The 27962-nt window shown below is 33.2% G+C and overlaps 2 protein-coding genes across 2 annotated transcripts; one reads left to right on the top strand and one right to left on the bottom strand.

The window, feature by feature from the left end:
- Positions 1-2844: 2844 nt before the first annotated feature.
- LOC127095096 (uncharacterized) lies at positions 2845-3462 on the bottom strand. Its single transcript, XM_051033833.1, has one exon. It carries the CDS (start codon positions 3460-3462, stop codon positions 2845-2847), a length of 618 nt encoding a protein of 205 aa, XP_050889790.1.
- A 4493-nt stretch (positions 3463-7955) lies between these two features.
- On the top strand, positions 7956-10183 carry LOC127093140 (benzyl alcohol O-benzoyltransferase). Its single transcript, XM_051032042.1, has 2 exons — positions 7956-8488; positions 9127-10183. The coding sequence occupies exons 1-2, from the start codon at positions 8051-8053 to the stop codon at positions 10069-10071; spliced, it is 1383 nt and encodes a 460-aa protein (XP_050887999.1). The 5' UTR covers positions 7956-8050; the 3' UTR covers positions 10072-10183.
- Positions 10184-27962: the final 17779 nt, after the last annotated feature.

Below are 27962 nucleotides of genomic sequence, written 5' to 3'. Positions count from 1 at the left end.
GCAAGGTAGGAAAAGTATATGTTGGGTGTTCATGAGAGGTGAAAATGCCACATAATCTTTTAGATTGATTTTTTCCCACTAATAATTTTCTAACAAATGAAGTAAGCTCATCAATTACGTTTTATAAAGCATTATTAAAAGAAGAAGCTTGAATTTCATGCACTCTTTTTGTTAGAACCACATAGTTGCTTCTAGTTGTGAATTATTGTGAGTTGAGTGACGTGTTTTCGATTACAGTCTTAGCTTTAGTTAAGGTCTTATCAGTAAAGGATCCTCCACTAGCACCATCCAAGATATTTTTGTCCATAGGTAACAACCCTTCATAAAAGTACTAAATTAGCAATTGTTCAGAAATCTGGTGTTGAGGACAACTCGACACTAACTGCTTGAATCTCCCTAAATATTTGGCCAATGACTCCATATCAACTTATCTAATACCACATATATCTTTTTTGATTGATGAAACTCTTGAGGCAGGGAAAAATCTTTCTAGGAACACTCTTTTCATATCATTCCAACTTGTAACAAAATTTAGCTCAAGATAGTATAGCCAATCTTTTACAGCGCCCTGTAGTGAGAACGAGAATGCTCAACTTGATGTGATCCTCTGTGACTCCTTCAGGTCTCAAAGGTTTAGAACACTTAATATGAAATTCCTTCAAATGCTTATGCAGATCCTCACATGTAAGACCATTAAACCTTGGCAACAAGTGTATTAAACCATATTTCAATTCGAAAGGTACAACATCAACATGATATTCAATACATAAAACATTATAATTAACATCAGGAGCAACAATTTCTCTCATTGTTCTTTGATTAACCATGTTAAACTCTCTAGGAAAAAAATCAACAAAGAATGAGAGAACATATAACTAATTCAACAATGCAGCAACAAATAGGAAAATACCGACAATATCCCTATTAAGCAAAAACAATTGAAATACGGAAAAATGATTAAAATAAAAGAAAAAAAATACAAAAACACAAAAATTATTCTAATAAATCAATTAGGAATTTTGAGAGTTTTTTCGGAATTTTTTGAAACTAAGAAAACTGGAAGAAAAAAATATCATAAAAAATAGAAAAATAAGGAATTTCAGATTTTTAGGGGGACATTCTCTATTTTGTTACTAAATAAGGCTTTTGATCCCTGATTGTTTTCTAATGAATTGACAAACAATCAAACAAATATGAGACAGTTTTCCTAAAAATTGATTTTTTTACGCTAAAATGCGAAAAGGACAACGCAAGAACACTGAAATGCAACACTTATGACTCTAATATTGGTAAAATTTGACAAGAGTCCCCGACAACAGTACCAATTTGATCCGCTATCACGCACATGTAAAAAACGAGTAGTTAAAACTATAGTTTAGGGAAACGACACTCGAATGTCGAATCACAAGGACTCTTGTATTGGATTTTACCAACTGAAAGCGATGGAGTTTTAAAGTTTAGGTTTCAAATAGAATAACAGTAAAAAGGATTTGATTACAACTAAGCTAAAACTGCTAATCCTACTGGTATGGGTTCCGACTTATCACTGGCTATTGTAAATCCAATCCCCTAAGCGACTTTGATTCTATTCGATTACTAGATCAATTAGACCAGAACTATAAATATCCTATGAATTATGTTCCTGTTTACCACATTAAGCATGGAAATTTAAAGATTATGCGTAGTTAACAAATAAGTTAAGTTAACACGTGATTACAATTAGGAAGATGCATACAATCGAATTTAATCAATTATATCATATGAGTAGTGATCAAATTAAGCAAACGAAAGCAACCGAATTAAGCAAACGAATTTATAGGTGAAATTAAAGATAAATCGAAATTAAATTGGAATTAAAATAACCTCAAAGCAGTGGAACCCATAATCAACAGAACTTTCCTTCAAGATTAGTTCTCCATGAAAATTGCATAAAGCAAGGAATTTTGTGAATAGTGAATTGGCGAATAAACATTACCACGACTGTTTTAGGTTATATGAAACAAGGAATTATGGTTTTAATCCTAACCGGGTTGGAAAACATAAAAATTGGCCCAAAACTAATTATTTTCTAAAGTCTGAAACTAAAATTATTTATTCGAGTCTTCTACACTCTGAATCTGCTTCTAACTTCAATATGAAACTTTTATCTTATCCTCTCATATTTCCAACGCCTATTAGAACGCGTCAATATGGTTCTCGTAGCCCAAGTTATGACCTGTGAAGTGAGAGGGTGTAAATAGTTGTTTATTCAGAAAATACCATACGAAATTAAAATAAATGTAATAATAAACTAAGTAAAAAAAAACTAAAATAGTAGAAATAACAAAAGACACTATAGAACTGTTGCAACATAATAGTGAAAGAATGTGCATGAAAATGTACTGATCACGCAATCATGTTATGCATATCACACAAATCAGTAAAAAAATTGTTTACAACCATACTTGTTCTTGTTCAAGCCATGCCAAGATGCAAAAAGTGACTAAATACAATAAATAAACATAAACACTTAAAATATTGGGTTTTCTCCCAACAAGCGTTTGTTTAACGTCGTTAACTCGATGCCTGTTCTTAATTGGAATCAAGGTGGCCTTTGTGAAATGATCCAATCATTCTCACTGGTTTGGCCTTATTGACATCATCTTGGATGACTTTCTAGTTGGATTTGGCTTTTTCACGAATACTTTTGATTCCTCTAATAATATGTGGTAATATAAGTTTTCCATTTGCTTCATCAATATCATCCATTATGCAACATACTCCTTTGTTGGTTGGGTGCTTGATTGCTTTAAACAAACTAAATTGACTTCTTCATCCTAAACCCTGACTTTCATCACCCCTTCATCAACATTTATCATCATTCTTGTCATCTTCATGAATGGTCGGCCCCAAAATTAGAAGAACATCATCATTTGTTTCAATATCCATTACTACAAAATCTATAGGGAATAGAAATTTGTCGACTTTAACCAACACGTCTTCAGCTATCCCTGATGGTCGGGTGATGAATTTATCTGCTAGTTGCAGTGTCATCTTTGTGTTTTTCAAATTAATATCGCTAATCCGATTGACTACTGATAGCGATATCAGATTTATGTTAGAGCTGAGATCAATCAATGATTTTCCAACATTTACGTTTCCTATAGTAATAGGTAACGTAACACCTTCAGGATCTATTTCTTTATGCAAAAGGGTTTTCTGAATGATGACATTGCAACTAGCATCCACTTGAATTGTTTCCTCTTCAGTGATTCTCTTTTTCTTTGTCAGAATCTCTTTCATAAACTTGGCATGTGTAGGCATCTGTTCTAAAGCTTCATCAAATGGAAGATTGATCTGAAGCCGTTTGAAAATATCAAAAAACCTGACATACCATCTTTCTTTGTCTTTCTTGGTGGGAGCATAAGGATACGGTAAATGTTGCACCGACAGACTCTTCATCTTACCTTTCTCTTTACTCATTTTCTGATTTTTTTTCATCTGATCAATATTCATTTCTCTCTCACTCTTTTCTTTTTCATTTTTTTCATTTCCGACTAATGCTCCCTCAAAAATAGTACTTTCTTTTTCCAAGTGATCATTAATGCCATTACTAGTCACTTTAACGCTCCGAGTTGTAATTGCATTGCAGTGCTCCCTTGAATTGGTTTGTGTTTTGGTAGTAAATGTTCCTTGCTGCTGATCTCCTAGTTGCTTTGCTATCTGACTGACTTACATTTCCATATTCTTGATTGATGTATCAGTATTTTTATGGTTAGCAATAAACATTTGCATGAATTGTGTCAAAGTATCCTCCAAATTTGAAATTCTATCAAGTTAGGGAGATTTCTAGTTGACATTCTGCTATGGATTTTTCCTATTTGATGGTCTTGTATCTTGCCTCCACCCCTGGCCACAATTTGCGTTGTTTTCGTGTTGATAACCTTATTACCTTGGTATGGTGCTTGCCTTTGGTGCTGGTTTCCCATATAATCCACTTATTTGTTAGCTAAAGGGAAAAACCAGTTGGATGATCACTTGTGCGAAGTTTGTAAAAAGTGACCTAATGACATTTACTCGGTGTTTCTTGCATTTGTTTGAGTTGTTGTGGGAGTTTTGACAGCTGCTTGGTGAGTTCCTTTACTGTTTGAGTAAGCAACTTATTTTGCGCTAATATTGCATCATTTGTATCTAATTCAAAAATTCCAGGTTTCCTTTGTGTTATACATATGTTATATTTAACTTGGTTATCGTTGAGTTCCATACGATCAACAATAGATATTGCCTTTTCTACACTCTTGGCCATTAATGATCCACCTGCTATTGCATTTAATAGAAGTTTAGGTTGAGGCTGGAGTCTATTTCAAAAGAACTTAATTTGTGATAATTCATCAAATCCATGATTCAAACATTTCCTTAGCATTGATTATATCATTCCCACGCTTCACGAAGCGTCTTTGTTGCACCTTGAGTAAATGAAGTGATTGCAGTTTTAGCATCCATGAATCTGTTGTGCGGGAAAAACCAATTAAGAAACTTTTATTCAAGAATGTTCCAGTTGGTCATAATTTAAACCGGTTGATCAAATTACCAATCTTTTTCTTTCCTAATCAAAGAATGAGGACAAAGTCTCATAAATACGATTTCTTCTTCTATTTCTTATGCTCCTAACATACCAGATAGCTCATAGAGTTTGGTTAGTTGAGTGTAGGTATCTTCATGATCAAGACCTGCGAAAGGATACACACAAATAATCTGAAGAAATCATGTCTTCATATCTATTTATCGAGCATTTGTTCGAGTTTTCACCATATGAGCCAATCTCCTTGGACTATGATGACAAGGCATTCTACCAACTTCAGGATCAACTTGGTAATTGTTGTGGTTGTTATTGTTGACATTGTTATTGTTCTCCTCATGTTCAGCCATGATTTATGGTTTTGGAGATTCCGAAGAAACTGAAGTAGAAGTTCCTTCTTGTTGTTCTCTTTTCTTGGCTAGTAACTTCCTTTTTTTGGTTTTCCTATTATTTCTTCTAGCTATCCTCTCGATCTCAGGATAAAAAAGCAATGGTTATTTTGATTTTCTACCCTGAATAAATAGATTTTAAAAACCTAGCCAACAAGTGAGAAACATGAGGGGTAAAGAATACATGTATATACAATATTAACAAGTGCAAAATTGCTTAAAGCGATAGAAACTGACACTATGCTTGTAATATCTAAACGCTAGTCTCCGACAATGGCACCATTTTGATGTTCAGTAATAAAAAATAAGTAGTATTTGTATCGTATCCACAAGGACTTAAGCGATATCACTGTCATTCAACAATTAATATGGTTTTAAGTGAAGGGTTTTCAGAATATTTGATTGCGTAAATTAAAGCAATACAAAAACGGTAAAAATTATGAAAAGCACAAATAGATAAACTTGTCAAGATTAGATTTCATTAACCTATTTCGCATATATTCTACTGATCAGTTATATGAACCTTGGTTATCAATCGTTATTATCCCGTATCACTCACCGACATCGTTTATGTCTAAACAATGGCGAGGATTCTACCGTATTGTTCAATCGACGATTTCTCAGCCTATTAATCAATATCGTAGCATTAAGAATTGATACAAGAGAGAGTATGAAATCCATATCAATGTCTAAAATTTAGCATTGATAAATGATATTCTTAAGTCGGGATTCGAAAAGTATTTCTCAACAGCGATTCAATTCCATAAATAAACATGTAAACAAAGAAAACATCAATATTTATTCATAACTTGTTCATACAACATTAATCAGAAGAAATACATACAATTACGCTTAACTATGTCTAATCCCAGCAAGAAAAGAGTTAACTACTCTGATAGCTTGATACAAGTGAGAAGAGATGAGATGAATCGACATCAATCTTGATTTCTCGATGATTTATTCGTATCCACCTTCGATTTCTTCAACCACCACCTTCTCCTCACATGTACTGATGGAGTTTATTTCACTGAAGTGCAAACAAATCGAAAAGTCCTTTTGAATTAAGTTTTAAGTGGTATTTATACTATTTTTCATTTTCATTGGCGGTATGCCCCATATAACCATGCTATGCGCCACACCTTTCTTCACCTCGAAGCAACTTTCCACGCCAGCCTCTGAAACCGCCTTATGGCGCTATTCCCCAGGAAGTTGGGTATGCGCGCTTACGTTACACCCAAGATGGTTGCATTATGCGCCACAACGCTATGCCCCAGGAAGTTGGGTTATGCGCCACAGTTGGTGAAGACTTGGAGAACTTTTTCTTCTTTTGCGCTATAGGCACAAGTTAATGTTTTTTTCTTCATTTCCTCGCACTACAAGCATGCTACAAGCCTGCGTTTTTGGATTTTTTTCTCTTCTTTTCTTGCTAACTTGTCTTGACTTCCAATTTTTGCTTTCCACTCCATTACTTTACATCAATACCTACAAAATATGCCACAATTAGGTATATTATTCATAAGCCAAATGATACTCCTGAAAAACTCAAATTGACACAACAATTGAAGTCTTAAAATGGAAAATTTGTGAAACAATTCAATAAGTGCCAATGTTCAATGTGAATTTTTACTATATTTTGGCACTTATCACTCTTGATGAATTCCCGGAGTCAAACTCACATGTACTCCCTCCGTTCCTTTTTAAGTGTCTCTTTTGTATAATTTTTTTGTTTCATTTTAAGTGTTATTTTCAAAATTCAAGATAACATCAATTGTCATTTTGTCAAAATTGCCCCTAATTATTTATTAAAGAGAGAGAAAAAGTTAAATGTATAAATAAATATATAGGGGTATTATAGGTAAAAAAAACAATTATTACTTGAAAAGTAATAAACTTGATTAGTTTCATTGATATTGATATGCGTAAAAAGTCAAATAAATACAATTAAAAAGGAGCTGGGAGACTAACTCATATGACAAGACATTAAGGCAGTTTTTGGCAAAGACATATTTTAACCTTATAGTTTATAGCTTATAAGTTCATATGACAATAAAAGATATGTTTGATAATAGTATTTTTATCACGAGTTTATAATTTATTTCACTAGTTTATAGTTTATTTTTGAGACACTATTTTAAGTAGCATTTTAACTTATAGCTTATAACTTATCATTTTTTCTTCCACTTTTATCCTTATTATTTTAACTAAAATCAACTATTTTCATTTATAAATTTTTATAAATTTAAAATAAAATAATTATAAATTAAATATCCTTTATATCATTTTAATTTATCAACTAATTGAACCGCTAATTTTACCAAACACTTCTATTAATTTATTAAATATAAATCATGTGTCATCAATGATAAGTCATCAACTATCAACTAACTCTTATTTTTTACCAAACATAACATAGTCTAAGTCAAAATTATTATATCAAATGACACCTAATAAGTCTTAAATTTTTTTCATTAAGTATAACTCTCGACTTAACAGTATTATAATTAAATCATAACCACATAAAGTTACAAGAATCGAATTAAAAAAATAATCACACAAAATTAAAATGCTTCACTACACATCACAACAACTTAAAAGGAAAAAAATTGCGATGATCATTAAAATTGTTCCAATTCAAAATTCAATAAAAATCCATTGTGTGGTCCTGGACCATTCATTAATTTTTATGGGCCCACTTAGGTTTTAAAAATTGGTCGTGATCGCGTCGAGTTTTCTTGATTTTAATCGGTATAATATTATAATACTGATTACGGTATTCGCAATGTAAATTAATTATAATTTACTTTTTAATATAAACAACAGTGATAACAATCTCGCTATCGCCCTCAATCAAAACCGTTATGTCGTAGCCGTTTTCGCAAAACCATTATGTCATAACCGTTTTCGTAGTTGCGGACCGACTTTAAAACCCGGGGTCCATATTTACGAATGTGAATGTATTAGGACAGACAATAAATTAATGCAGTAGCACCAATGTGGGACATACTATTGCATCTTGCGATTATAAATACACCACACTCTCAACATTCGGTAATTCCATATACAAATTAAGCACTCTTTCTTTCCTCTTTTGTTCATAATAGCTATGGCCGAACCTTTGTTATTCACAGTGAAGAGACAAGCCCCTGAATTCGTAACTCCGTCAAAACCAACACCTCATGAAATCAAACTTCTCTCAGACATTGATGACCAAGACGGGTTACGTTTTCAAATTCCGGTGATTCAATTTTACAAGTATGATCCAAATATGGCAGGGAAAGACCCTGTTGATGTTGTTCGAAAAGCGCTTGCGAAAACGCTTGTGTTTTATTATCCTTTTGCAGGTAGATTGAGAGAAGGTGTTGGGAGGAAACTTATGGTGGATTGTAATGAAGAAGGTGTTTTGTTCATTGAAGCTGATGCTGATGTTGGTTTGAAGGATTTTGGTGATGCTCTTCAGCCTCCGTTTCCTTGTTTGGAAGAGCTTCTTTTTGATGTTCCTGGTTCTTCAGAAGTGCTTAATACTCCATTGATGGTTATTCAGGTATTGTAATTTGTAGTATTTTTTTTATCTGATTTTGATTTTGGTGAAACAGAGGTGGAATCTAAATCAGAATTTGGCAAAAAAAAAAAAAGCAAACTTTTATACATCATTTGTTTTGAAATGAATAAGAAGTAGACAAAAAGTTTTATCATGCATGGGACTTATCCATTGTAAGAATTACACAAAAACTTATCCATTGTAAGAATTTTGAATCAATCTGATAATTTAAAAAGTTTGTATTATATTTTATATATAATTTAAGAAATTAACTACAACTTGACTGTATTTTTTAATTACTATAAATATAATTAAATTTTTTAATAAAAAAATAAAAAGAGAGAATGTACATCTAACTCTAACAATTTTTTAAATAAATTGTGGTTGCAATAATCAAGTTTTAGAAGAAGACCTCAATGATACATACAAGTCACTAAAAAACATGGACATTGGGACCACATCTATATTAGGAAAAATCCAAATATGTTTCCTTAAAAATACCTAATTTAATTTTAATCACAATCACAAGTATTTGGTTATAGTCCAATTTTAACTAATTTATCAAAAAAGTTTGTCTAAAATATAATTATCATGAATTAGTTATTCATCCATTCACTTACTAAAATCGTAATTACGCGCAGGTAACAAGATTAAATTGCGGCGGTTTCATTTTCGCGCTTCGGCTAAACCATACAATGGGCGACGCAGCGGGTTTAACTCAATTCATGAGCGCCCTAGGCGAAATATCTCGAGGAATGAAAGAACCGTCAATTCCACCATTATGGTGCAGAGAGCTTCTCAACGCAAGAAACCCACCAAAAGTAACATGTACTCATCGCGAATACGAACAAATAGCTGACCCTAAAGGAACCATTATCCCCTTAGACGACATGGCTCACCGCTCTTTCTTCTTCGGTCCCACTGAACTAGCCGCAATCCGCGCTCTTCTTCCGCATCACCAACAAAAACGCTCCGATTTCGAAACACTAACCGCATGCCTTTGGCGTTGTCGCACAATTGCTTTACAGCCAGACGCAGACGAAGAAGTTCGTATAATCTGCATCGTTAATTCACGAAGCAGATTTAATCCACCTTTACCAAAAGGTTTCTACGGTAATGCTTTTGCGTTTCCCGTCGCTGTTACAACGGCGGGAAAGCTAATAAAAAATCCAATGGGATACGCATTGGAGTTAGTTCAAAAAGCAAAAGGTGATGTCACTCAAGAGTATATGCATTCGGTTGCGGATCTAATGGTTCTCAAGGGTCGACCTCACTTTACCGTAGTGAGGTCGTTTCTTGTGTCAGACGTGACACGTGCTGGGTTTGGAGATGTTGATTTTGGTTGGGGAAAAGCTGTTTATGGAGGACCAGCAAAAGGAGGAGTAGGTGCTGTTCCTGGTGTTGCTAGCTTTTATATACCTTTTGTAAATGGTAAGGGAGAGAAAGGTTTGGTTATTCCGGTTTGTTTGCCAGCTCAAGCTATGGAGAGGTTTGTTGAAGAGTTGGATAGTGTGGTTAATAATAGCAATGTTACAAAACCTACTAAGAGTGGTCCAGGATCTGGTTTCATTACTTCTTCTTTGTAGACTTTAAGAAAAGTCTTTGTTTGAGTTTCCTTTGTCGTGTTTGGTGTGAGAATATGTACTTAGCGTGTTGCAAGAGAATAATCAAGATGATCAATCTTTTTGTAGAGTTAAATTTTAGTAAGTTGGTGGTTATGTAAAGTTTTCAGAGTTTGATCTATAAAACTTCTTAATAAAATTCATCATGTGATATAACAAAATAGAACATAGAAATCAAGAATTTTAAAAAACTAGTCTCATGAAAATACTTCTATGGAAGTTCAAATTAATCGATTATTTAAATTATTCATATTCAAATCCGATTATTTAAAAATTAATTAATTATTAATATGATTTTTAACTAAATCCATATTTTAGATATGTTATTAATATGGTTTTAACCAAATATATATTTTGAATATCAATATCTAAAATAAAAATCAAATTAGTAAATTTTTTTAAAAAAATTGAAAAAAAACTTTTTTTCCGTTTCAAAATAAAAAAATATATTTATTTTTAATTTTTTAATTTTGAAAAAAAATTAATTTTTTTTTCCGGTAAACAAAAGAATATTTATTTTTTTTAAAAAGAAAAAATGATCATTCTTTTAAAAAAAAGTTTTTTTCCTGAAAATAAAAACATATTTTTTTCAAAAATTAAAAAAAAAAAATACAGTTTTCAATTTTTGAAAATAAAAAAAAGTTTTTTTTTAATAAAAAAGTTTAAATCAGAATTAATTATAAAATTGATTATGAATATAATCGATTAATAACTGATTTATAATTATTTTAAAAAATAAAATCCATTTATAACAATTGAGTTTAATAGTCGATTATAATATATAGATTATTTATGATTATAAATTGATTAAAAAAATTAACCGTCCATAAACATCTAAATAGCTAAATTCTCCCCAAAACGATCTGAAACAACTTTTTAAATGGTATAATCCATTTTTCACCATTATAATTAGCATAGTCCATACAAAAAAAAAGTCACACATTCAGCGAGTTTGGTAAATTTAACAACACTTAAGACAAATTCTCTTTTTTATCTTTTTCTTCTTTTCGTTGAATCTTGTTGGAAATCCACCACAAACTATGAATAATTTCAATCAATCTTGATGAACAAGATTGTTATTCACCCACACAATAACAATGAAAAGAGAAGAACAATGAAGAAAGAAAGTAAAGAACGATGAATGAGAAGAGTAATAAAATTCTGAAGAGTTTCTTTCTGCCCATAAACTGTGAAAAACTTCTTATTCACTTTGCAACTGCAAAATACTGTGAATTACAATGTTATGAATACTCTATTCACTTTATTACAAGAATAAGGGTTACTCCCTCTATTAGTAGATTTAGGTTAACTTGCACCCCAAGCAAAAGCCCAAAATAGTTAACACTACTAAAAATATGCCTAAGTCGAAATTCTATGTGAAGCAACATGCTTCGACACTTCGACATACTAACACAACTCAACACACTAGGTGAATTGACAGTTTCTTGTTTCTGTCGAGTAAACCTAATTCATTGTGTCTAAGCTATCTACATGCATCATATCTCTTAGTCTTCTGAATACTTCGACCTGCACCCTTCGTCATGATGTATGCAATCTGATTCTCAGTTTTGCAGTGTTCCACATTCATATTCCTATCTGCTACCCGCTCTCGAAGATAATGGAACCTCATTTCGATGTGTTTGCTTCGACCATGTGCTATCGGATTCTTTGCTAGATTGATAGCTGAAATGTTGTATATCTTCATGGTAATTGCTCCATGACTCTTCGTTATTATCTCTTCGACCAGATTCACCATCCACGTTGCTTGACATGCACAAAGAGAAGCAACTATGTATTCTGCTTCGCACGACGATAATGCCATTACTGGCTCCTTTCTCGAACTCCAAGCAACTGGTGCACCACCTAGCATAAACACATAGCCAATTGTGAATTTCCGATCCTCAGTATCACTACACCAACTTGATTCGGTGTACCCCACTAATTTGCATTCTTTTCCTTCATCAGCTGTAGGAAATAAAATTCCATAGTCGAGAGTTCCTTTCAGATACGTTAGTATCCTCTTCGTCGCTGCTAGATGTGATACCTTTGGCTTCTGCATGGATCTACTCACCATACCTACACTATATGCTAAGTCAGGCCTTGTATGACAAAGGTATCAAAGTGACTAAATAAGTCTTCTATATTGGATTGGGTCGACATCATCTTCATATGAATCTTTCGACAGTTGTAATCTGGGCTTAGCTGGAGTCGAAGTTGGGTTGCAATCTTGCATCTTAAATCTCTTGAGTATTTCGCATGCATACCTTATTTGATGAATTATCAAACCTCTAGCAATCTTGTAGAATTCGATGCTAAGGAAATATGAAATGTCACCCAGATCTGACATTTCGAATTCCTTGGTGAGATCACCTTTGAAGTCTTCGATCTCCTTCTTCCAGCTACCTGTTATCAACAGATCATTGACATAAAGACATAGTATAAACAATTCACTCTTGCTTTTTCTTATATATACTCCATGTTCATATTTACACTTCACAAATTCCTTCTCCCTTAGAAAGCCTCTATCTTTTTGTTCCAAGCTCTTAGAGCTTGTTTAAGTCCGTATAGTGCTTTATGCAGCCTGTACACCTTTCTTTCTTCGCCTTGTTTCATTAAACCAGATGGTTGTGCAACATAAACTTATTTTTTTAAGGGGTCATTCAGGAATGCATATTTCACATCCATCTGACGCATCTGCCAGTTGTTCATGTTTGCTAGACCAACAACCAACCTGGTTGTTTCAATCCTAGCAATAGATGCAAAAACTTCATTGAAGTCGATTCCTTCTTTCTAAAGAAATACTTTCGCCACAAGCCTCGCCTTGTGTCGAGTCACTTATCCTTTGGGATTCAACTTCACCTTATATAACCACTTCACATCGATTGCCTTCTTGTCTTGGATAAAATAGACAAGTGACCACGTGTTGTTGACTTTGATTGACTTAAGCTCTTCGTTCATTGCTTTCATCCATTTCAAATCTTTCAACGTCTCAGCTGCATTGACTGGTTCGACATTTATGTAGAAAGTACAGTGTACCAGCTCACCTTCTTCATTGACCACATCATCTGATGTAATCATACATTCTTGCAACCTTGCAGGCATGTGTCTTGTTCTTTAAGGTATGCTTGGGCCTGCTTCACCTCTGACTTCTTCCTGTCCAAGTTATCTTTCGACTTCAATTGATGGTTCTTCACATATGATTCTCACTAAATCTTTCTTGATATTCTCAGTCCAATCCCATTCCTTAAGCCCATTTATGATCACGTCTCGGTTGATCACCACTTGCTTAATCACTCGATTGAATAACTTGTATCCTCCAGTCGAATGATATCCTATCAGGATCATCCGACTCGACTTGTCATCAAGTTTTCTTCTCAACTGATTTGGCACATTTCTATGTTCTACAGATCCAAACACCTTCAGATGACTCAAGCTATGCTTGACACCAGACCAACATTCTTCTGGTGTGATTCCGTCTAGCTTCTTCGTCGGACATCTGTTCAGGATATATGTCGCAGTCGGCACAACTTCTCCCAATAATTCTTTGGATGGATGCTTTCCTTTTAACATACTTCTCACCATATTCAAGATGGTTATATTCTTCCTTTCTATGAGTCCATTCTGATGTGTAGTGTAGGGTGGCACCACCTCATGCGTAATCCCTTCTTTCACACATAATGCATCGAAGTCTTCGACACATATTCTCCATCACCACCAGTCCTCAGAATCTTGATCTTTCGAACGATTTGTCTTTCGACCATAGATTTAAACTTGGCAAATACCTAGATCACTTCACTTTTCTTCTTGATCAGGTAAGACCATAATTTTTGAATGAAATCATCTACAAATATAACAAAGTATTTGTTACCTCTAATCGAATCCACCTGGAGAGGACCACATACATCAGAGTATATGACTTCAAGAATTGCCTTCGACCTGCTTCTTGCATCTTTACTGAAGTTTTTCTTATGTTACTTCGCCTGCACACATTCTTCACATTCTTCGTTTGGAATGTCGATTTCTAGTAATCCTGAAACCATATTTCTTCTCTTCAAATCTCTGATGTCTTTGAAATTGAGATGACCAAGTCTATAATTCCATATCCATTGATCTCTGCTGGATGCTATTGCAAGGCACTTATGCTCCATCACATTAAGCTCAACCTTGAAGGTTCTATTATGAGACATTATAGCCTTCAAGATCAACCTTCCATTTGAGTCGAGAACTCTCATCATCTTGTCTTTGATTGACACCTTATAGTTCTTTTCGACTAACTGCCCTATGCTGAGCAAATTGCTCTTCATGCCTGGTATGTATAACATATTTGAAATTACTTACCTCTTGCTATCTTTCCTCATAATCAGAACATCACCAACACCTTCAACTGCTAGAGTGTTGTCATTTGCAAATTTCACCATGTTCTTCATTGAGGTCTTTATGTTGACAAACCAATCTTTCCTTCCAGACATGTGTGATGAGCATCCCGAGTCCAAGTACCACTGGTCCTTTAGTCTCTCTTCATGTCTTGTTGTAACCATCAGCAACATCTCTTCTTCATCATGTTTCACTAGCTTTTCATAAGTTTCTTGATTCTTCTTCTTTTTTGGACAATCACTAGAATAATGACCATACTTCTGACAATTGTAACACCGAATGTGACTCTTGTATGTATTTTGACCACCACCTCTTCCTCTACCTACATCACCACCTCTTTGGTTGCCTTGGTTCCAGGGTTTTCTCTGATTCGACTAGTTTCATTATTGCTGATTTCGACCAGTCGAATTGTTGTAACCTCCTCTGTCTTTGTTGCCATTCTAACTTCCTTTGCCTTTTTTTTATTGCGCCTGCAAAGCCATATCACTCTTCGACTTTCCTGCAACTCTTTCATCCATTCTTTGTTCGTGAGATTCAAGCGTCCCTTGAAGCTCTTCCTTTGTCAGTTTTGACAAATCCTCCGACTCTTCTATGGCTACTACCACGTGGTCGAACTTTGGAGCCAACAACCTCAAGATCTTTCCAACAACAGATCTTGATGTCAACGCTTCTCCAATTCTTTATGTGCAACATTTCTTGATCCGTCGCGTTTTCTGCAAGCGTTGTTACTCCTTCCTTCACAAGATTCCAAAGATCTTGATAACAGAATGCAACATTTATCTACTTGCACCAATTATCATAACTGTTGTTCTTGAGAATCAGAAGATTCACTGGAAAATACCCGTTTGGATGATTCATTGTCATGGTGATTTTCTTCCCACGAATCGTTTAAACCGGAGCTCTTGATACCAGATGTTGGAAATCCACCACAAACTATGGAAAATTTCAATCAATTTTGATGAATAAGATTGTTATCACTCACACAATAACAATAAAAAGAGAAGAACAATGGAGAAAAAAAGTAAAGAACGATGAAAGAGAAGAGTAATAAAATTCTGCAGAGTTTCTCTCTGCCCACAAACTATGAAAAACTTCTTATTCACTTTCCAACTGCAAAATACTGTGAATTACAATGTTATGAATAATATATTCGCTTTATTACAAGAATAAGAGTTACTCCCTCTATTTATAGATTTAGGTTAACTTGCACCTCAAGGTAAAGTCCAAAACTATAAAAGTCCAAAATAGTTAACACTACTAAAAATAGGCTTAAATCGAAATCCTGTGTGAAGCAACATGTTTCGATATTTCGACATACTAACACAACTCAACACACTAGGTGATCGATACTTCTTTACTTCTATCGAACAACCTGCTTCGACACAAGAAATTACAATTCAACGAATCTATTATTTCTTCTCATTGAATACTTCCGTAGTTTAAAAAAAGAAATTCAATTTGTTTAAATTTATAATTTTGTTGAATTTTTACTTTTTATTGTCAATATCAATTTTTCATGGACGTGTCACTATTCTAAAAATTTTCATTTCTCTTTAATTTTCTTCAATCATGATTTCTATGTTATGAACGACTTGTTTTTCTTATTGACACATAAATTTCTCAACTCGCACATGTGATCTATTTATCATCTCAAAGTTGGATAACCATTAGTTTTTCTCTTTATAAATTTTAATATTTTGTTTGTTTTTTTAAATTTCAATCCTTTTTTTTATATATATATATATTTTTTATTCGAATTGTTCCACCTTTGAGAATTTTGGAAATTGAAAGGTTTTCATGTTTTATATGATTTATTTTGCTTGATCAAATATCTTTTATTAGATAGTTTCAAAGAAAGTTTTTGTCTTTCAAGTATGATCATTAAAATGATGAAGTATTAGTAGAAGAGTACTTTCCGTACAAGTTAGAGACGCACTTGTAATACTCCATATTTTTTCCTCATTTTTTTGTTTCTGTTGAAATTTGTTATTTTCATATATTAATATGACATATTAATGTACTTTCGTTTTTTTAAATGTTGTATCTTGTATCGATAATCGTACTGGTGCTTGGTATTATTTGGTTGTCTATATATGAATCATATATTTTGTCTTGGCAAATAGTTAATATGATATTTAAATGGAGAATTAAATCCTAAGCTACTTCAAGAAGATATATTAGTTGAGAAAAATAGCAGAAGTGATTTGTTTGATGCAAACTATTATAATTTTATAAATGTAATTAAATTATTTTTGTTTTATAAATAATTTAGTTTTTCATATTTAAGTTGATATTATTTTAAATTATAAAAATGTATAAGCATTGACTTTTATAATGTCTATTTTGGATTCTGACATTATTGTTGAAATTTGAAGGAGATCGACTCTATAATTTTATGGAAACAAGCAAAATGTAATATGTATTAATTAATATATATTACATTTTGCCTGTGATATCCAATTATTGTTATTTTATTACACCAATAATTAATAATAAATTATATAATTTTACATAAAAAATATCTATTATATAATTCCATCGAGATGAAATAATAACCTACAAAATTATTATTTAAGATGAATCATTTATATAAGATATCAAATATCAACAATAGAAAAAAAAGAGGGGATTCTAAACCCAACTTGAACACTTTTGTAAATTTGTTTTAACACTTATTTACTTCTCACATTGCAAACTCGAAACCCTCTGCACACATTATATCTTTTCAAAGAGCAGTTGTAGATTCAATATTTTATTACTACGACATTATCAGTATACTTGTCGAGAAGTCACCAAATTTTTGACGCCGTTGTCGATGACTGTTGATAATTTCAACAAGGCGACGCTCGTGCAATATTTAGGGTTTTTATTTTATTTTCAATAGTAAATATTTTCATTTGTAAATATTTTATCTTTGTTTCATCTTAATTTTTCTTTTCTATTCCTTTCTATTTTTAGTTTTATTTTTGTTTAATCTTTTTATCTAGTGCAGTGCTACTAAGATTTTTTTTTTGTATGTGAGGTTAAGACAGTTGTGCAAAAGGACATATATTCTACCTTGACAAAGTTTGAAGCTTATCCAAAGGAACTTGCAATAAAAACTCTAATTCAAAAAAATGAGAGAAATTATTCAGAGCAAGAGCCTTACATTGATCATTCATGGATGAGGATTCATCATCTCAACTTAAAGAAACCTTTAATTTCGAGAAAATGAAAAGGCATCAAGAAATCGTGCGACGTAACATAGAAACATCCTTCAAGAATTTAGAGATGCAACTTGGTCAAATATTCAGTCAATTAACATTAAAACTGAGATCTAGTTGAGATTTCTATGAAAATATATTTGATAGTACTAAAGATATGGAATTTGAAAGAGAAGTTAAACAAAAATGTGAGGCATTCGATGAAGGAGGAGTTGAAGAAACCTTGACTCAGTTCATAAATATTACTCAAATCAATTTTGGGAAAATCAACAAGCAGAAAGAAACCTTACAAAGGGACATGGAAGCATCATTCAAGAACTTAGCTATGCAACTTGGTCTAGTATCTAGCCAATTAGCATTAAAATTGAGCTCTAGTGGGGAGTTGAATGGGAAAATTTTAGATAGTCTCAGAGATAAGGAAATTGAAAGAGAATTCAAACAAGAATGTGAGATCGTCGATGAAGGTGGAATTGCAAAAGAGAAAGAAGAAGAAAAGTGCACACCATCTGATAAAGAAATAGAAGCAAGAATAGAAGAAGTGGAGGTGAAAATTATATGTGAGAAAATAATAAGAATGCAATATGAAGATTATATATTTTTGGATGAAGCTCCAAATCCAATAATTCGTTTAGACGTAGATGTCCAACTACAAGATCTTCAACAAAAGAATAGCCCTACACCTAGCAACAAGGCGGATAAAAGAGGAGAAATAGATGAAGTATTGTATGAGATTTATGCCTTGTTCGATATTATCAAACTAAAGAGAATATGGATGAAAAATCTTCAATTCCTAAAAGTAATGAAATTTATACCAAACAAAAGGAAGAATAAGGATGATGTGTTTTTCGTATCATATATGCAGCCCTAACACAAAAATCAAAAGATCAAACTTAGGACCTTAAAGAAGAAGTTAATGGGAGGAAGCCCATCAGATAAGTTTTTATTTCATTTTATTTCAATTAATTATTTTTATTTTGTAGCATGTCACATTTTAGAGTAGTAGGACAAAGACTTGAGGAAAGGATTGAAAGAAGAAAGAGAGACTAAAAACTCTCTCCAATTCTCTTTTTTTTTCTAATCTCTTTTCACTTTCTAGTGTTGTTGTTGTTGTTTCAGGGAATGGGTCCAAATTGCAGTCATTCCTCTCGAGCATCAACATCAATCAGATGAGGGCAAAATGGACCAAATAGAACAAAGACTTCAACAACACCATGCAAGACGTAAAAAAAAAATCCGCTCCAATGACATGTTAATTTGGAGTTTTCTGAATTTGTATTAATTTTTGTGATTCCCTTTTACGTCCAACAAGTTAATTTAGAGTATTAACTACAATACTTGGTTCCCTTTTGTACCAATAAATTGATGTTTGTCTTTAATAAACAAGTTTGTTGTTGTTGTTTCTTTCAAATTTACAATATTATAATTTTAGCAGTGTAAAGTAAACCATAAGCATCATAAAAAACAAAGGTGATCACCAGGAAAGTTTCTTGCGGATTGAGAGTTGAGGAAGAAAGGAATAACCAACTATTTTGTACTCAATCTCCAGATACCTCAACTACTAAGGTTTGAGCTAAATATTCCATTATTTACTTTTCCTTCTTATGAGAGTATCCATACAATTGCTATTTTCTAGAATTTATATTATTTCTGATTTAATCTATTGGTTTGATAAATACACATTGAGGAAATTGTTTGTGGTAAAATCTGAGCATTTTCAAACTAACTCGTATATCATGTTTATAGACTTTGCTAACCACTTTGAGCCTAAGCCCTTTCTTTCAGTGACATAGCCACATCTATTAGCTTATTGACTTGAAAGATTAAATCTTACGATCCTCTCTTTGGAGTTAGGTAGAGAATTTAGTTCCTTGGTCATATGCAAAAGAATAAATTTGAGATTGCTCTTGGAAGTGAGCAAAGTTCAAGTTTGGGGTTGGTGTACTAGAGATATTGATCAAAAATTCAAAAAAAAAAAGAAGAGAAAAATCAAGAAGTCAAAGCAACTTCTTCAAATAAAAAAGATAAAAGCAATGTTTAGGACTATAAAAGAGTGCAACCACGTGAAAAATCACACACAGCATCGCGCGCTAGTGACATAAAGGTTGCATCGCGCGTGCGACGCAAATAATCACGCGTGCGATGGCTTCTTTTTATGGGTTTTTTCTGACGCGTCTGATCCATTATGAGCTCTTTTTAACGGGAAATTATGCACTTTTGCAAGGGTTACAAAATTTGAAGAACAAAGCACGATTTTGACGGTATCAAAGGTAATTTTGAGGGCATTTGAGTCCATTACTTCAAAGGAATTCACAGGTTATTCTCATCTATTGTTTTTAGTATTGTAATATGAATTATGAGTTGCTAAATTACTCTAGGTTAGATTGTGTTATGATGAACTTATTTCACTATTGTTGGGTAATATGTTTATTTGACTTTGTATGAACCTTTTGATCTACAATCCTATTCAATTGCTTATTGTTTTTAATTCCTTTTATGTAAGATACTCTTTTAAATTTATTTTGGGCACATAGGGAATACTGACCATTAGTCTATATATTGGACCTAGGGTAGTTGTTGTACTTACGCTAGCTTAATAGGAATAGGAGACCCTGGATAGTGGCATAGGGAATTAATGTTATGTGCATTGCCTAATCCTGCTTACACTGGTGGACTAGGGATAGGAAGCTCCAAGTAGTGATTATTGAGTTATTTTTGAGGGGTCGGTTATGGCAACTTTATTAATTCCTCGTGGGGGGTTATAGTGATAAGATTATTCATATAAGGCATCAAAAATCAACAATAGAGAAATAGGGGATTCTAAACACAACCTGACCTCTTTTGTAATTCTATTTAATCACTTATTTACTTTTCGTATTGCAAACTCGAAAACCCCCTCCGTTTTACTATTTTCTATATATTGCACACATTTTGTCTTGTTAAAAAAAAGTCCCTGTGGATTTAATATTTTATTACTGTGACATTATCGACACACTTGCTGAGAAGTCACCAACAAGCTTCAATGATACACCAGACCAGTCCTCTTCCGGTACTATCTATCCTATTTCTATTTTTATTTCTATTCTAATCTTTCTCCTTCTCATTGTCGTTTTAGTATATTCCTTCCCACACAAACTGAACCCAAAACCTTTAATGATGCATCTAAGTTTGAATGTTAGAATCAAGTTATGAAAGTTAAGCTTGATGCCCTAGTCGTGGTCTTCTTTTATCTAGATCTTCAAACCAATGTGAAACCAGTAGGTTGTAGATGGGTCTATAAAATCAAACACAAATCAGATTGCAACATAGAAAGGTTTAACGCACAATTGGTTAAAAATTGGTATAATCAGATTGAAGGCTTGGATTATTTTGATACATTCTCACTAGTTGCAAAGCTCACCACAATCAGACTTATTTTAGCTTTAGCCTCTATCAAAAATTGGCATTTACATCAACTTGATGTAAACAATGCCTTCCTACATGTTGAACTGCATGAAGATGGTTACTCTTGGTATTAAATCATCTAAATCTAACCAGGTTTGCAAGCTGAGTATGTCCCTTTATGGCTTGAAACATGCAATCCGCCAATGGTATGAAAACCTAGCCTCGCTTTTCCTTCACCATGGCTATAAACAAACTCCTCAGATCATTCATTGTTTGTTAAGAAGACACCTTCCTCATTCATAATTCTTCTTGTTTTTGTTGATGATGTGATTCTAGCAGGTGACTCAATGGCCGAGTTTTAACACATGAAGAATGTCCTACATCAAGCCTTCAAAACCAAAGATCTTGACACTCTTAAATATTTCTTAAGATTGGAGGTTTCATACTCGAAACAAGGAATCACCATATGCCAAAGAATTTACTGTCTTGACCTACTAACTGATTCAGGTTTTCTTGGATCTAAACCTGTTAACGCACCTTCTGACCCTATAATAAAATTTTGCAATGATGATTACTCTGCATTTGAAGATATTCCAGCATACCGAAGACTCATTGGAATATCAATATATCTCAATACCACCAGGCCAGACATCTGTAAGATCCCAATTTTGACCCTAAGATCCCTCATGCAATTTCATCATAAGCATTAGCATTGGGATCATACCTTGGCATCCTCCTTACCCCTCTTTGATTGGCTTTATTTTGGGAGAGATCACCAAGCACTTTGTGATTATATCATACTTGTATTTTATCATTTCACTAACCAAAATACCAAAAATATGTCTTTGTATTTGCCTAACTCTTTTGTAGGTAGAGCATGATCTCATTGATTCATCAAGATCACATCTAGGGCTTGAGACCCTCATGAATAAAGAGCACAACCAAGAATTGGTTCAATAATGGTTATGAACATCATATATGAGTCTCAATTATCTCTACATGTTATTGTAAGACCCTAATTTTGACCCTAAGATCTCTCATGGCATCATGTCATTGCACAAGTGCATTGCCTCAAGGATCATAGCATGTTTGGCTCCTTAACCCTAGGGTTGAGATTTGTTTGAGTGTTTTGAGACCACCAAGCATGCTTGTATTGTATATTATTTCTTTTCTTATTTTTATTACTAACCAAAATCACAAAAATATGTCACTAACTCTTTTTGTTTTGAAGCTCAAGTGATTATGTGCTCCAATGCTCCTAGGAGGCTCCTAAGCCTAATGAAATGGCTAGATGAAGATGAGAAAAAGCATGAAAATGGTCCAAAAAGCTCCTAATCATCATATATGTCTCCCAATTATCTCAATTTGCCAATTTGATCAAGATAACCCAAAGGGCTTGAAGATTGTCTCCCAAGGAAACCCTAATTCCACTATGCTTTGATTGTGCCTTGCCCATGAAACAATCTCAACCTCTGATCAAATTTAATCAAGGTAAGTTATTTAATTCATAATTTTATGCATATATGATCCTATGTGAGGCCCCTCAATCATTTATTCATCAAGATTGGAAGTTTGGACTTGAAAAGTTGACCAGTCAAGTCATCTGATTAAGTTGAGCACCATTGAGATATAACATTTGATGTGTTTGTCAAATGAAGATGACCCCGAGAGAAAAAATGTTCTTAAGAACACATGAACAAATGTTATGTTCATAAAAAATCCATTTGAAACTTGGAAGGTCATCATTCATTTCAAAACATTATAGGTCATTTTGACTGAAACCCTAATTTTGGGTCACCTTACCAAGGGCATAATTTCCTTAATTTTTGTGATTTTGAGATGAGACAAAATGAATTGGAAATCTTGAGATGTATAATTCAAATGTTATGTTGGACAAAATTTCATAATCCTAAAAGAAATACATGTGATAATGCAAAACATCATAGGTCATCTTGGACCTAATTCATTGAATTTGAAAAAGTACCCAACTTCAAATGCCCATAACTTTGTCATAGAAAATCCAAATGATGCAAAATTTGAGTCTAGATTGACTATCTTAAAAGTATATACAACTTGGATGTTGGAGGGTTTTTCATTTGAAGCTTGTATCATGAAAACAGAGGGGTTTGTTTAAGCTTATTTTTGGTGAACTTTTTCAAAGTGACTTGAATATGTTTTGTACCTGAATTTTCACAGCCAGTTTTCATCAATTTCCAAATTCCAAATGATTTTTCCCAACATGACTTTTTTTCCTTATTTCAAGGGCTTTCCAACCATTACTCACATTACTCTTTTGGATTCACCATTTGTGAGTTTCTAATTCATTTTTATTCATGTGCATTTTGGTATTTTATGATGAAACTTGAAAATGCAAGCTAGTTCCCTCCAAAGTGCACGACCAAATGCTCTTCATGTGAGCTCAGCAAATTTCTGAAATCATCATTGGGCCTTCCACACGCATACACAGACCCATGCATCCAATTTTCAATTTGCCATGCACATGAAAGAAGCGTGTGATCTGATATCTTCAGCTATAAATAACCACTTCATGAGCTTCATTCATCAACCTTTTGGAGATCCAAATTGCTGCAGAAGTGAAACCATAGCCATACCAAAGGAATTATTCAAAAATTATTCTTACTTTCGAGCTTGAAATTCAGCATCATTAGCTGAGTTTTAAAGCCTAATTCCTTAGCCTTTCACTTCTATTACACTCAAGGATCAAACAAGAGCAAGGATCTTGAAGGATTCATGGCCAGAAGTTCTTTAATTCAGAGGTATAATCTCAAACTTTTTGGATCTAGAACTCTTAATTCAATGTAGTATCCTTGTGTTTCTGTGGTTTTCTGAAGTCCTCACACTTGAGGCAAGCCATTGGTGCTTTCAATTCATCATTTCATGAACTTTCAGTTTGAACACCATGATCTTCTCCTTCACATTTCTCTTAATATAGGAAGAGTGAGGGAGATCCATTAGTACAATGATGATCTCCATCACACGAGCTTCATTTCCATGGCTTTGTTTTTAATTTTTATTAAGTTTCATTTTTCTGCAACTGGTGGCCGGAAGTTGTTGACTGGCCGGAGAAGATGGTGGTTTCCACCACCATCACCATGTGTGCGCTCTTGTAGCCATTGGATCTAGTTGCCACATTTTAATCTTGTTCATTCATTTTGAATACTTCATTTAATGCTGGATGTGGCACACTTGACTCATGAGTAGCATGTTCCCTCAGATCTAAGCCATCCATTGATGCCACGTCAATTAATGAAGCGCATCGTGTGGCTGTGGCTTTTTCCATTTATTCCATTTTCTTTTATTTTCAGTTAATTCATTTGATTTTCAAAAATTCATAAAAAATTTATTTGAAGTCAAAAAAATATGAGACTAATTCCAAAAAAATTCTTGAAAAATCTAGTTTCATATTATGATTTTTAATTATTTTTGTGACTTCATTTGATATTCTTTTTTTATGAATTACTTGTTTTTTAATAGTTTTAATTCATTTTAAATTACTTTCTGACTTTTAAAAAATCCAAAAATATTTTCATAGCATTTATGGATCATGATAAGTCAATGAAAAATGGTCTCAACAATTTCTTGATTGTTTTGAGATTATTTGAGATTTTAATTCATATTATGCTATTTTTTTTATTGTTTTTAATTGCTTTCTGATTTCAAAAATTTGTGAGAAAATTAGTCAAAGCTTGTTTGACTATGTTGAACCTATGACAATTTAATTGGACTCATTGAAGTTGTATTGACTTGAATTTGAGGTTTGACCTTATTTGTTTATTTTTTATTTGCATTTTATTTTAATTCAAAAAATACAAAAAAATACCATTGACTCTTTGACTTGTTATCTTTATTTGTCTTCTGTTTAGTGTTGGTTGATGTTGATTTGATTCACATTTGATTAATTGGATTTGGTTGTGATCTTCTTTTTCCCTCCCTTTCATCTTCATCCCTTTCTTTCCAATAATGGCCAATGAGTTAAAGTCTTGAAGTTGGTCTTGACAAATGAGAAGTTCAACCTTCTTTGATCCAAACCAAACTCAACTTGATCCATGATCAAGTGAGTTGTTTTGTGTCCAAGATAGGTTGCTTCTTGGTCAAGCAAATAACTAAAAGTCAATACAAGGCCCTTCCCCTTTTGTTTTGGCATGGCAAGTTTATGGAGCTTGGCTTACTAGTCATGATCTCTAACTTGTGTTCTTTGCCTATATTTTTATTGACCGACCTCAGATAGGTGTGACTACTACATTAATCCACTTACGATTGCTTAACATAGTGTTACATTATCCCACGACAAGCTAACATAACCTTACTAATTACTAAGTTTAATTTGAGCATTTAATTTATTGCCATTTACTTTTAATGTCATTTATTTCTTGCTCATTATTCATATTGATTTTTACTTTGCTGACTTGAGCACATATTTTATGTTTATGTCATTTTTTCTTTTGCTCATTTGAGCCCATTATTGTGTATAAATATATTGCTATCTTGTGTTTGTTTTGTGTGAACCAAATGCAAAAGGAGAAAGGACTTAGAATTAGGACTTACCCATGCTTAAAGGAGTTCAAGAGCAACTAGGCCTCATGCCTTTAGAATGCAAAATTTGTTGAAGAGCAACTAGGCCTCAAGCCTTTAGAATGCTAAAATTCAAAGTGGATCTCAAAGGACTTCTCTTCTAAACTTATTCTTTGTCCATTCCCCTTATTGTGTTGTGAACTTTTTGATGTTTGCTTTTGTGTGATTTGGATCCCACCTTGAGATTGTGAAAAGAGGACAATTGTCATGAGTAGCCAAGTTAAGAGCCAAGCCAAATGGAGATCCTAGGAGCTTTAATTCAAATTTTTTGATTGCTTGTTTTATTGCTAAGTCCAAAGGAAAGGAGCATCTTGAATCATCTCTATGATTCCAAGAAAAGGGACTTCAAGGGTTTTTCTTTCCCCTCTTATCTTTGTTTTCTTTAGGACTAGCCCTTCTCTTCTTCTCCCCACTCTAACCAAGCCAAAAACCATTTTTAAAACTTTGACTTTGTTTCAAACTAGAAACCTAGGCCTTAAGTCTTTGACTTTTCAAAACTCTTTTCATAAATACTCATTGTAAATAATCATAATTCAACTTTGACTTCATTTTGTAAATAAATATAACTTGTAAATATAACTCATTTCAAGTTGTTTTGTGGTTCCAATAGCCAATTGTTAAAACCTTTTCAAAAACATTATTCATAGGTTTGAGTTATCATAGTGGTTGATGTAAATCTCACCTCATCCTTAGTGTTGAATTATAAGCCTTCCATGCTTATTATAGGGTTAATCCCTCACTAGCATGTTGAAGCCTTCCTCACATGGTGGATTGTTGGTTTAGGTTGAGTTTTATCCCTTTGATAAGAAAAGACCTTAAGGCTTTTGATCAAATCAATTCACCAATCTTTGAGATTTTTACCCCGAACTACGAGGCTTTGATGCTCCTTTGTGATGGTACGTAGGCAATGGGTTCATCCATTCAAACAACAAAACTTGTAAATATAACCTATTCTCTTCTCATCCCTCCCATCTTTTGTTCAAATCTTTTCACAAATACCAACCTACAACACATATTTGTAAAAAGGGTTCCCTTAGAGGACTGAGGATATTTTGGGTGCATAAAACCTTCCCATTTCATAACCAACCCCCTTACCAAGATCTCTGACATTTTTATTAGTTTTTGATTTAAAAAACTTCTTACTTGGCTTTTATTCGCTTTTTAGCCTTTCCTTTGGACAAATAAAAGTGCGGTGGTGACTCGAATTGTATGTTTACTTTTGGTTTAGTCAATAAACCTAAAGGTAACAAAAAACCCCTACAGTTATATTGATCAAGTTTGCTTCAAGAGTTTGAGGGTGATTTGCCTTGGAAACCCTAGTTTGACTGGGTATCTTGAGTAACTTCTACAACAAGCTATCTCACCAATTGATCAAATTTCTCAAGGGACACTTAAAAATTCATTATCTTATGCATATATGATCTACCATGAGCCAAGAAAGTCAAGAGAATTGGAAATTAGCAAGTTGGTTGATGGTGGTTGGCCAGATGAATTCATCTGATCAAAACTGAGTCTCCCTAGACCATATCTCTTACAATTTTCACCATATGAAAATGACCCCAAGAGAAAACTTACTCTAAAAGACATTATAAATAAATTTCATGTTGAGACCTAGAGCTAGTTTGTCATGGAAAATCATTTTCTATGTTGAAACATTATAGGTCATTTTGTCTAAACCCTAATTTGAAAGTCAACTTCCCAAGGCCATAACTTGCTCAATTTTTATGAGATGAAAGATTTCCAAGTTGCACAATCAAATTAAATGTGTCTACTTTAACTTTGATGCTTGGAGTGGGAGCTAATTCAACTTATTTGAACATGTGACATGAGGCTACATTATAGGTCACTTTTGACCTATACCATTGATCAAGTGATTTTTCCAAACTTCAAAAATGCATAAATCTATCATTTAAAATCCAAATGACATGAAATTGGTGACGATTTTGAGGGTCTTTGAAAGAGATACAACTTTGATGAATACACTTTTCTCATTTGAAGCTCCCATAAAAAGTTAAATAAGGTGGAATATTGAGACATATGGCTTGACACTTAGAAATTTTTTGATATGTCAAATTTTTTAAAACTTCCACCTCAAATATCTCCAAGTTCCAAGCTCCAAATGAAAAAATGTTCAACAACAAACTTGTTCCTATTGATCTCTCCTTTCCAAAGATCTTAAATTCATTTGTTTTGGACTTGAAATGTATAGGTTGCACATGGCTTAAACAAACTGATATCATTTGGCATGGATCAATCTTCAAGTGACAATGCACATGTACCTTGCAATTCAATACATCTTCAAAG

Source organism: Lathyrus oleraceus, chromosome 6 (genome assembly GCF_024323335.1).
Source record: "Lathyrus oleraceus cultivar Zhongwan6 chromosome 6, CAAS_Psat_ZW6_1.0, whole genome shotgun sequence".
Classification (NCBI taxonomy): domain Eukaryota; kingdom Viridiplantae; phylum Streptophyta; class Magnoliopsida; order Fabales; family Fabaceae; genus Lathyrus; species Lathyrus oleraceus.
This window is presented reverse-complemented; position numbering and strand designations above follow the sequence as displayed.

Bases quoted from the DNA above. Each gene is read 5' to 3' on its own strand.
- LOC127095096 (XM_051033833.1), bottom strand. From the start codon at position 3,462: ATGAGTAAAGAGAAAGGTAAGATGAAGAGTCTGTCGGTGCAACATTTA.
- LOC127093140 (XM_051032042.1), top strand. From the start codon at position 8,051: ATGGCCGAACCTTTGTTATTCACAGTGAAGAGACAAGCCCCTGAATTC. The intron at 8,489-9,126 runs GTATTGTAATTT...AATTACGCGCAG, and splicing joins CTCCATTGATGGTTATTCAG to GTAACAAGATTAAATTGCGG.